Below are 12,564 nucleotides of genomic sequence, written 5' to 3' on the forward strand. Positions count from 1 at the left end.
AGTGGGATAGTACAGCAGTAGAAAGACCATGGGTTTCAGTGTATTCCAAACATGGGCTCTACACTGTACAGCTACAAGTGGAGTAACCATGAAAAATATTCTAACTTCAGGCTTTGCCTTCATTTCTGGAAAGGTATAGCTGTATCCTTCCCTGGAGAGATTGTCTGGCTGTCTCACAGGTGTGAAAGTCTTGAATGGTAACATCTTCTGTTTAAGGAATTATTTTATGTTGATGAATATGCCAGTTGCCTGCTGGGTTAAGTCTGGAAGACCCTGTTCTATGTATTGGCATCACTGGAATAAAATGGACCTGAGTGTGCCTGAGAAGCCAGAATGAAAAGATGTGACTGGCCATCTCTTCTGTGATGGGTAATGGACAGGCACTGCAGATGCCCACTGGGGATAGCTTTATTCACATCTCAGAAGCAGCTCAACTGGGCACAAATAAAGCTATCAAATGTCTACTTACTGTTTGTCACCTAACAAAGTCTGTCCCCTAAAATAGTATTTCTGTTTAATCTGAAATAATTATTTGATCCATTTTAGTATTGACTGAAACTCAAAGGATGGAACTTTTTTCACTTGTCCGGTGTTCTTATGTGCCACACATTTTTTGGGAGGATTAGATTTGATTTTTAATTTTTAAATTTGGTTCTTTTTAGTATTTAGGTCAGTAATATACAATAAAGTGTGAAAGAAGTGGAATGGCATTTCCAGTGAGAGTATCTGGGTATGAATCGTGTCACCCAGTTAGCCCACCTTAAGTTAATTTACTTAATCATAGCTGAGGATTCCTCAGCTAGAATTTAGGACGGTGATGCTGCTTATGTTAGATCTTCTGAGTTTTATGCAAGTCAAGTTCTGGGCCAAGTGTTTTATAAACTATTAAGTGATATACAAATTGTAGGAGTTGTTATTGTCACTTTGATTCTTACATCAAGTTAATTTGCTGTTTTGCTTTCAGCATCAGTGCCCAGTGCTGTGTTTTTTGAGCCCCTGCTTTGAGATTAGGCCTCTTGGTTCTCTGCAGTATCTGGAGAGGCTTAGCCCTCTAACCAGGGAGGGGTTCCTCTTTGCCCATGGGATTCCCTATTTGGAGACAGCTCTGGGCTATGGTAAAGTGGAGCTGTAGCTAGCTAACTGAGGGCCCATCCTCGGGTCTCCAGTTCATAATATGTGTCTCTTGACCTTGCTGAACTTCCTTCTTAATTTGGAAAGTCTTAATAATTTAATTGGCCCTTCAACTGTAGTGTTACATAATTCACTGAAGTAGTTGGATCACAGAGATATCACAGAGATCTATATTTGTTTCCATTCTCCTGTCCAACCCTCAAGGGTTACTGTCATTGGACAGTGGCACCTGGAAAGAGCCAGGTGTGTCTGGTAAAGTACTCACAGTTGATTTCATTTATATATGCCTTAGCTGTGCCCCTGTGCAAGATTTAAAACTTAAATAAGTGTGAATAGAAGCTTGACTTTTTTTCTGAGTGTATAAAAGTGTTGGCATGTACAAAGCCAGTGGAAAGATTGCCATTTTTGAGAGTGTTCTTATACTGATCACCTCTGAAATAAGCCTGGGGGGTAAGATTCATGCCCAGAAATGCTGAAGACAAGCACCAGTACCTTCAGTACCTTCAGCTGTGATTCTCCTGAACAGCAACACTTGATTTGTTAACTGGAACTAACCCTTCTCCCCTCAAGTCTGTATCATACCTATTGCCTGCAATTGGTGTGTGCGTTAAAAGTTAAGCACCAGCTGGGCGGTATGTGCCTTACAGGCCAGAGGATCGCTTGAGCCCAGGAGTATTGGGCTGTATTACACTATGCTGACAGGGTGGCCGCAATAAGTTCGGTATTAATGTGGTGACCTCCTGAGAGCTGGGGACCACCAGGTTGCCTAAGGAGGGGTGAATTAGCCTAGGTCAGAAATGGAGCAGGTCAAAACTCCTATGCTGATCAGTAGTGGGAACACACCCATGAATAGCCACCACACTCTAGCCTGGGCAACACAGCGAGACCCTGTCTCTTAAAAAAAAAAAATTAAACACCAGTGGGGTGGGAAATTTAAGATTTCTAGACATAAATGAGAGTGCTCATAAAAACTCTGGGGACTTTTTGTTCATTCATGAATTACCTGATTAGCTAAAACCTTCATTTTGATCACCTACAAAACAGACAAAATTAGGTGTTTAGACTTAATCACTGGCAAGAACTGTTTGAGACAGACAATTGGAATTTTCAAGGAACTTGTATTTTTCCTGATTCAAAAGAGGATGTCTATTATCAGGCTGTAAGTACTCTGCAGGATAATCTTTTTTGTTCTTATTTAAAGGACTTTTAGAAACCTGGAAACATCACCAGTTGTTTATTTTTCCTTTTGAAGACAACAATAATCATGTTCTGTGGCAAAAGGAGCTGGTCCTAAACTTAGAATGATAATGAAGGTTTGCAAACATCAAATATTATTTCATCACTGTTAGCCATTTACAGATGTGAAGAGAAATGAGCTTGAAAAGTACTTTGATGTTTTCAGCCACACTTTTAATCTTTAGATTTGAAAACAGAAAAGGAAGTCTGTATATTAGGGTCATATATTCAATTCTTGCACCATTTTTAAATTTTTATTTTATTATTATTTTTTTGATACAGGATCTTGCTCTGTCACCCAGGTGGAGTGCAGTGGCATGACCTCCCTTGCTCAAGTGATCCCCCGACATCATCCTCCCAGGTAGCTAAGATGACAGGCTCGTGCCAGCACGCCCAGCAAATTTTTGTATTTTTTATAGAGATAAGGTTTTGGCACGTTGCCCAGGCTGGTCTTGAACTACTGGGTTCAAGCAGTCGCCCTCCTTGGCCTTTGGACCAAGGGGATTGCAGTCATAAACCACCACAGCCAGCCCTCTCCCACCATTTTTAAGTCAAGTAGCTTAATCTATAAAATAAAATGTTTGACCACTTACTACTATAAAACTCTTTTGTTGCTCCTGGAACGTTCCTTTATCCTAATTTTTCTTTCTTCTTATGGTACTTGGGTGATGGTGGTGAGAGCTGGCAGCACAAGAGGGGGGGTTGCTTAGGGCAGGCACAGACCTTACATTTCAAATCTCTACCCTACCTGAAGAACAAGCTTGCCTTTCCTCTTTTATGTTATCTACCATATTTGAAAATGCAGAGGGAAGAGTTAGTGCAAATGGGGAAAGTGAGTACCGATGCCTTTGTAGTCCTGATTGGTGAGTAAAATAAAACTGCTCAGTCTCCTATAGGATTAAAGTAGAACTTAACATTGGAGATGTTTGATCCTTCTGTGTAAATGCTTGTGATAAAATCATGCTTGTTTAAAATAAGATCAGGAATGATAAATATAAAATGAACTGGATTCAGATTTTCTGTGATTTTAGAATAGGATATCAGCTATTTACCAGAGTTATGGAGAAAAGTTTTAATAATGATGTGCTAATAGTCTTGGCAGATACCAAATCTAAGCAGGTATACTTATTATTTATTTATTTATTTTGGCTTGCTTTCTTATTCATTTACTCATTTAACCAACATTTACTGAAAGCCTTCTGTGTGCCCAGTTGCTTCTGAGGGACTTGCGGCTGGGTGGGAGAGACAGTGTGTAGTCCAAGCTACAGGGGAGAGGTGAGCACCAGCCTGGTTGGGAGAGTCCTGGATTCTGCCTACCCATCCCCTGAGTCCATGCAGCTTATTTATATCATCAAACCTTTTTCTTCTCTTTGTTTGTTGTTCGCATGCCCACTTTTATCTGAGACATCTTCTCTTCCTGGAATGACCTGGGAACCCACTTCAGGCATGTTGGCAGCAATGAGAAATTCAGCCTGAGCCTGACTTTCGCAAACTCATTTGGTCCCAGTTTTCTGTGTCCAGGCAACTCACCCAGTGTTTTTTGCCACCCTGGCAAACTGGCTGCCAGCACATCACACTACTTACATTTGTGGGTTCATATGTGCCCACATGCAGAGTCTGTCCGTTTCCTGGCTCATCCTGGGCCATCTGGGGTAGCCTTTTTAATTTTTTTCTTTTGCCTCCTGCCTTTCAAGCTTCTCTTTTGATTCTTGTGGCTTGTAGCCCAGCAAGAGTAGAAGGAAAGAGCTTCAGGAAGTGAGGAGTTTACTAAAATTCCTTTGAAACATTTCAATTCCGTAAGAGGAACTACCTTTTCTGTTAGCTAAGACAAAAAAAACAAAAAACAAAAAACAAACAAAAAAACCCTCAAAAAATGTTTTTAGGAGATCCAGTTTAGTTCTTTTTTTTTCTTTTTTTGAGGGACGGAGTCTCTCTCTGTCACCCAGGCTGGAATGCAGAGACTGGATCTCAGCGCACTGCAAGCTCCGCCTCCTGGGTTCACGCCATTCTCCTGCCTCAGCCTCCTGAGTAGCTGGGACTACAGGAGCACACCACCGCGCCCGGCTATTTTTTTTTTTCTTCTTTTTGTATTTTTAGTAGAGACGGGGTTTCACCGTGTTAGCCAGGATAGTCTTGATCTCCTGACCTTGTGATCTGCCTGCCTCAGCCTCCCAAAGTGCTGGGATTACAGGCATGAGCCACCGCACCCAGCCCCATTTTAGTTCTTATACACAAAATTGATCCTTCTTTACCCAGTTCCGTGTTCTTTGGTGTATTACTTTCACTTCCCTAAGCATCATTCTTCTTATTTCTAAAATGGGGATGACTGTAACTGTATGTGCCTCACGGGATTGTTGGGAGGATTTAGTGAAGTGGTAATATTAATAGTAGTAATTGATGAGTAAGATTTTGTTATATTATGTATCAGGTATTGTTCTAGGAACTTAACTCTGCCTGACTCCTTTCTGGTAGAGTATGTTAAAGTACAGCAGTATTCAATAAGTATTAATTTTATCTTGAATCCTTTTCACATCTCTTAATGACTCAGGTATCCTAATTTTCAGCAGTTGATTGTTTACCTATTTACTTCTCAATGCACAACTTCTGTGTAATTAATGAAAACTTTGTGTAAATAATGAAGACTTTGGTGTACACACCAGTATGAAAAATCTTGGTCCTGCAGCATACTAGTTGCACAATTTAATCATGCTGTGCCTTGGTTTTCTTCATCTAAAGCAGGGATGCTGATACCTAATTCTCAAGTGTTAGGGAAGTTAAATGAGATGGCCCATGTCAAGAAGCTGACAGACCACAGGCACTGACTGATGTCCTTTTCCATCTCCCGTCTTGTGCTGCTCCTGGGAATCTCCATCTTGCTGTTATTCCCAGGCTGTTTCATTTTGTTTTAATGATTCTCTTGGTCATATTTATAAGAACACTAGTATAAGACAAAGATTCTCTCCGTTGCACATTTTGTGCCTTATTCTCTAGCCACTTATTTTTGTTTCTAGGCTACAGGACAGCAACAATACTAGGCATGTAGAAGTTTTTTGGTAAACATATACTAAGCTGGATAAAACAGACTTGATAAAGAATCAACTCGGCCTCTCTTTGCCATCAGGCCGAATTTCTTCATTAGGCTGAGCAAGATGGCTCAGTGTTTGTTCATGGAGGCTAAATGCATCACTTTTTAAAAGAGTTTTTGTTTGTTTGTTTGTTTTAAATCAGACAAGGCTTGTAGAACTTAAGGTAGAAGAAAGTGCTGGATTGAGCCTTTGTATTCTGAGGGACTGTATTAGTTTAGTAGGGCTACCATAACAATACCACAGACTGGGTAGTTTACACTAGAAAAATTTATTTTCTTACAAATCTAGAGGCTGGAAGTCCAAGATCAAGGTGTCAGCAGGATTAGTTGGTTTCTTCTAAGGCTTCTCTCCTTGGCTTGTAGATGGCCATTGTATTTGTCCATTTTCAAGCTGATGATAAAGACATTCACAAGATTGGGCAATTTACATAGGAAAGAGGTTTAATTAAACCCACAGTTCCACATGGCTTGGGAAGCCTCACAATCATGGCAGAAGGCAAGGAAGAGCAAGTCACATCTTACATGGTTGCCAGCGGACAAAAAGAAAAAGAGCTTGTGCAGGGAGACTCATGTTTTTCAAAACCATCAGATCCCATGAGACTTATTCACTGTCACAAGAACAGCATGGGAAATACCTGCCCCCATGATTCACTTACCTCCCACTGAGTCCCTTGCACAACATGTGGAAATGCAAGATGAGATTTGGGTGGGGACACAGCCAAACCATATCGTTATGTACCTGGCCCCTCCCAAATCTCATGTCCTCTCATTTCGAAACAAATCGTGCCTTCTACAGTCCCTCAAAATCTTAACACATTTCAGCATTAACTCAAAAGTCTGGCCGGGCGTGGTGGCTCATGTCTGGAATCCCAGCACTCTGGGAGGCCAAGACAGGTAGATCATGAGGTCAGGAGATCGAGACCATCCTGGCTAACATGGTGAAACCCATTTCTACTAAAAATACAAAAAATTAGCCAGCCTGGTGGTGGGTGCCTGTATTCCCAGCTACTCGGAAGGCTGAGGCAGGAGAATGGCATGAACCCAGGAGGCGGAGCTTGCAGTGAGCTGAGATAGCGGCACTGCACTCCAACCTAAGCGACAGAGCCAGACTCCATCTCAAAAACAAACAAACAAAAAAACCCCAAAAGTCCACAATCCAAAGTCTCATCTGAGACAAGGCAAGTCCTTTCTACCTATCTGCCTATGAGCCTGTAAAATCAAAAGCAAGTTAGTTACTTCCTAGATACAGTGAAGGTACAGGCATTAGGTAAATACAGCCATTCGAAATGGGAGAAATTGGCCCAAACAAAGGAGCTGTAGGCCCCAGGCAAGTCCAAAATCCAGTGGGGCAGTCAAATCTTAAAGCTCCAAAATGATATCCTTTGACTCCATGTCTTATATCCAGGTCACACTGATGCAAAAGGTGGGTTCCCATAGTCTCGGACAGCTCCGCCCCTGTGGCTTTGCAGGGTACAGCCTTACTCCTGACTGCTTTCACAGGCTGGTGTTGAGTGTTTGCGGATTTTCCAGGCTTGTGGTGCAAGCTGTTGGTGGATCTACCATTTTGGAGTCTGGAGGATGGTAGCCCTCTAGGCAGTGCCCCAGTAGGGACTCTGTGTGTGTGGGGGCTCTGACCCCACATTTCCCTTCCACACTACCCTAGCAGAGGTTCTTCATGAGAGTGCCACCCCTGCAGCAAACTTCTGCCTGGACATCCAGGCATTTCCATACATCCTCTGAAGTCTAGGCAGAGATTCCCAAACCTCAGTTCTTGGCTTCTGTGTACCTGCAGGCTCAACACCTCATGGAAGCTACCATAGCTTGGGACTTGCACCCTCTGAAGCCACAGCCTGAGCTGTGCCTTGGCCCCTTTCAGTCATGACTGGAGTGGCTGGGATGCAGGGCTCCAAGTCCTTAGATTGCACCCTGCATGGGGACTCTGGGCCTGGCCCACGCAACCATTTATCCTCCTAGGATTCCGGGCCTGTGATGAGAGGGGTTGCCATGAAGATCTCTGACATAGCCTGGAGACATTTTCCCCATTGTTTTGGGGATTAGCAATCAGCTCCTCATTACTTAAGTAAATTTCTGCAGCAGGCTTGAATTTCTCCTCAGAAAATGTGATTTTCTTTTCTATTGTATTGCCAGGCTGCAAATTTTCCAAACTTTTATGCTCTGCTTCCCTTATAAAACTTAATGCCTTTAACAGCACCCAGATCACCTCTTGAATGCTCTGCTGCTTAGAGATTGCTTCCGCCAGATACCCTAAATCATCTCTTTCAAGTTCAAAGTCCCACAAATCTCTAGGGCAGGGACAGAATGCCAGCACTCCCTTTGCTAAAACATAACAAGAACCACCTTTGCTCTAGTTACCAACAAGTTGCTCATCTCTGTCTGAGACCATCTCAGCCTGGGCCTTATTGTTCATATCATTATCAGCATTTTAGTCAAAGCCATTCAAGTCTCTGGGGAGTTCCAGACTTTCCCACATTTTCCTGCCTTCTTCTGAGCCCTCCAAATTGCTCCAACCTTTGCCTGTTACCCAGTTCCAAAGTCGCTTCCACATTTTCAGATACCTTTTCAGCAATGTGCCACTCTTCTGGTACCAATTTACTGTATTAGTCTGTTTTCATGCTGCTGATAATGACATACCTGAGACTGGGCAATTTATAAAGGAAAGAGGTTTAACTGGACTTACAGTTCCATGTGGCTGAGGAAGCCTTACAATCATGGTGGAAGGCAAGGAGGAGCAAGTCACATCTTACATGGATGGTAGCAGGCAAAAAAAGAGGTTGTGCAGGGAGACTCCTGTTTTTAAAACCATCAGATCTCATGACACTTAAATCACCGTCATGAGAACAGCATGGGAAAGACCTGCCTTCATGATTCAGTTACCTCCCACCTGCTCCCTCCCACAATATGTGGGAAGTCAAGTTGAGATTGGAGTGGGGATACAGCCCAAGCATATCAGCCATCTTCCTTTGGTGTCTTCATGTAGTGTTCCCTTTGTGCATATCTCTCATAAATCTCCTCTTACATGGATACTCTTGGATTAGAGTCTACCTCTATAACCTCATTTCACCTTAATTATCTACTTAAAAGGCCCTATTTCTGAATACAGTCACATTCTGAAGTACTGAGCATCAGAACGTCAACATATGAATTTGGGGACACACTAAGTTAGCGCATGATAGGTGACAGACTGGGAACCTGGCATAATGATCTTTTCCAAGGTTCTGTGCTTCTCTGGAGAGGATACATGAGTGACAGTTCTGTTGAGTCATAGAGCTGGAAAGAATTTAGATGAAGAATACTTATTCTGATTTCTGAAGTCACCACACTTCTGCTTTCTTAGCAGCACTTACTAGGACTTAGCCTGATTTTTCTCTTTATATTCTTAGGCTGTGTGGATGAGTCTTACTGTTGAGCAGTTACTTTTTCTCGCCTTTGAATATCCAGCCCTTAGCACATAGTATGTGTCAGTAAATAATAGTTGAATAACAGGTGATTCGTCTGCCTCTGGACATTGTCACAATTTCCTCCACCACAAAAGGAAATGAATTTGTCTTTTCCATAGTCATCTACCAAGACTGAAGGCATATTTTTTTGCCTTGGGTGGTTTGAACTGAATTCTGTCTGATGTCTACATTTGACTACAGTGATATATTTATTTATAAACCATCTTTATTAAAGAATGTTATTGCCACCGTTTCCTTAGTTGCCAATTATTTTGTGCATTGTTATTGCTCCTCAGATTTTCTTATTTTGGGGGAGACTTAGGCGTTATTTCCTTAGATGTAGATCAAAGCTGAATTGGATAACTAAAATATGTTGCAATTTATGTTATAGAAAAATGGTAAAAATATTCGGCACATATTTTTTATATTTCTATTTCAGAATTAGTATTTCAGCTTTTTTTTTTTTTGAGTTGAAGTTGGAGTCTCCCTCTGTCGCCCAGGCTGGGCGCCCAGTGACGCGATGTCAGCTCACTGCAACCTCCGCCTCCCAGGTTCAAGGAATTCCCCTGCCTCAGCCTCTTGAGTAGCTGATATTCCAGACCCGTGCCACCACACCTGGCTAATTTTTTGTATTTTTAGTAGAGATGTGGTTTCACCATGTTGGCCAAACTGGTCTTGAACTCCTGACCTCAGACAGTCCACCTGCCTCGGCCTCCCAAACTTCTGGGGTTACAGATGTGAGCCACTGAGCCTGGCCAGTATTTCACTTTTTTAAAATAAATCTTTTTAATGATAAGACAGGCTTGGGTTTGTCAAGAACAGGTTTCTAAAAGGGTTTCGTTATGCATGCACATGTAAATAAAAACCTTTTACAAATCCCACAGAATAAGATACTTTAAAATGGAGCTGTCAAGCAATTTTTATATGTGTAGTCAATTTGTGGTTTCAAAAAGCTACTTCAAAAAAAAACTTCAAAAAGTTAGTGCTTTTTGATAAATTTTTTTTAAAACCACTTTGTTAACAGGTCTAAAGTTATATGATAAAATGATCAAATAAATTCTTTTCATTATAAATAATCTTGTTTAAAAGTCCAGAGCGTTCCTCTTAATATTTAGTGAGAGCCCTGTTCTTGTTGTACTTCATCAGTTGTCTATGTTGCTGGTTGACTATTGGAAGTTTTACACTGAATGAAAGAATTAAGATTGCAAACCTCTAGAAAACAAGGACTTTACTTCTGTGGTCCTTCCAGGATTGAATGAAGCTTCCATGAAAGAGAAACATCTAGAATACACCTTTCTTTTTTCTTAATAGCTAGTAGAGGGTGAGGAGGGAGAGAAGACACTGTAGGATAATGCATGTTTATGTCAGATGGTAGGAAAAATTCATGACGTATTTATACTGCGTGTGCTACCAAACAGCATGCAGCTACACGTTTTAGACGAAATAAAAGGAGTTTTGATGATAAGTATCAATACATGCATGAGAATTTCCAGTGTCATGGTTTAAGCACCCACTTCACATATACTTGTAAATTAGCTTCCGTGCATTCGTAAATGGGGTTAGTGTGATTAGCTTGCCAAGGCCCAGAAGAGATTATATTTATTAAAGATCACATGAAGAGTTGTGTCCTAGGCATCTGACTAGGAATTTTAATTTTAAATGAGTAATATTGTCTTATTAATGAACTATTAATACAATAGAAACATTTATTTTGATAGATTTATTAATGAATGTAAAGATTCTTATTTTTTTGACATAAGGATTAATGACCATTGATTCAAACTAAGCCTATTTTGAACACTGAAATATAACATAAACATTGATAGACTTGCCAATCTGACTTAAGCACTACTTTTAAAATATGTAGCTAAGTATAGTTTTTTGTTGTTGTTAAGATGTTTTAGACATGTTAAGTCATTTTATTTTGGCCTATAATCAACCTCCTGAGGTATAATGAGAAATCCATTTCAATATAGAAAGTCAGTTTTATGGGGTTTTTAGATTTTGGGTTTTTTTTTGAAAAACAAAACTTCCTGTCAGAGTGTGTGCCTGATTGTCTCACATATTTGATTAGATCAGCTGGCATGGCTCCTTGGCAGCCTGGCCCTCGCTGCCAGTTTACTTTGTGTCCCCTTCCTTGCAGGGCCCTGACCCGGAGGCCATCTCTCAGCTGTACCAGCCCTGCCGATTCTTTGAGGTCCCTGAAGCCTTTCCTGATTCTCCCATCTCGTATTATCATTCTCTATACCCTATAGCTTTACCTTTTGATCATCGTATCTGTTGTGTTAGTTATTCCTTTCGTTGTGTCTCACAAAGTTGTTGGCTCATAGGAGCTGGTAGAGTGATGCCGGCCACAGAGGCAATAAATATTGGCATTGTGCTGTCTTCATTGCTTTTCTTGGATGAATTAAAAAACATTCAGAGGAGCTGGGCACAGCGGTGCATGCCTGTAGTCGCAGCTACTTTGGAGGCTGAGGCAGGAAGATGACTTGAGGCCAGTTCAAGGCGGTAGTGTATGATGATCACACCTGTGCGTAGCCACTGCAATTCAGCCTGGGCAACACAGTGAAATTTCATCTCTAAAAAAAATAATAAAGGCAACAAAGAATTGGAAAAAGAATGCACAGAGTGTGGATTGGCTTGCTTTACTCATAACAAGTTGCTTTTCCAAGCATCTTCTTTCACAACACTCATTATCAGGACATCTTGGGAGCAAAAGTGTCCATATTGATTTGGGATTACTTAAGTTTTTCTTTGGTCAGAATCCCTCGTTTCATCCATGTCCTCAGTCCTAGATTAAGTAATCTTTTTGTGCACATTTATAGCTTCTGACGTTAATGCCCCCATTGTTTCCTAAAGTCCCGATGATGATGGAACTGTGCATATTAAAGCAGGAATGGGGCAGAATGTTGTTAGGCATATCTAAAAGCCTACCCCTGGAAAAGTACTTATGTGGCACAGAAAGCCTCCTTCTGGAAAACCACTGAACTGGTAGTTAAATTCAAAAGTCACTCTTAAAATCAGTTTAAGCACACATTAAATTCACTTGTCTTGGATGAAGCCAGTGAACATGTTAAGGCAAAACAAGATTTATTATCAAATACTCGTCTCTCCAAAAAGTTACATGGGATCAGAATCAGATGTTGATGAATAATTTGTTTTTGTACGTTTTAGGAGTTACATGTTCTTACTTCTAGAGCTCATTTAACTGGTTGAACTAGAGAACCAGAATACAACATGATTTGTGTTTTTCTATGGTGGAAGAGAAAAGTAAAAATTAAACTGGAAGTTATTAATACTATCTATATTCACAGGCTGCTAATATGTACTGCGTTCTTTCCTTTTGTGTTTTTCTTCAGGTGATTGAAGACAGTACTGGAGTCCGCCGGGTGGTGGTCACACCCCAGTCTCCTGAGTGTTATCCCCCAAGCTACCCCTCAGCCATGTCTCCAACCCATCATCTCCCTCCCTATCTGACTCACCATCCACATTTTATTCATAACTCACACACGGCTTACTACCCACCTGTTACCGGACCTGGAGATATGCCACCTCAGTTTTTTCCTCAGCATCATCTTCCCCACACAATATATGGTGAGCAAGGTAAGTAGATTCTCGTTGGCATCAGGAGCCGTTGAAACTGGTTACAGCATT

The 12,564-nt window shown here is 41.2% G+C and overlaps 1 protein-coding gene across 1 annotated transcript in view; it reads left to right on the top strand.

Moving 5' to 3' along the window:
* FNDC3B (fibronectin type III domain containing 3B) overlaps positions 1-12,564 on the top strand; it is a 311,196-nt gene that overhangs the window by 147,989 nt on the left and 150,643 nt on the right. The window contains exon 6 of the mRNA XM_011940990.1: positions 12,270-12,513. Within this exon, the coding sequence (XP_011796380.1) occupies positions 12,270-12,513 (244 nt within the window). The remainder of the gene's footprint in view (positions 1-12,269; positions 12,514-12,564) is intronic.

Source organism: Colobus angolensis, unplaced genomic scaffold (genome assembly GCF_000951035.1).
Source record: "Colobus angolensis palliatus isolate OR3802 unplaced genomic scaffold, Cang.pa_1.0 Scaffold197, whole genome shotgun sequence".
NCBI lineage: Eukaryota > Metazoa > Chordata > Mammalia > Primates > Cercopithecidae > Colobus > Colobus angolensis.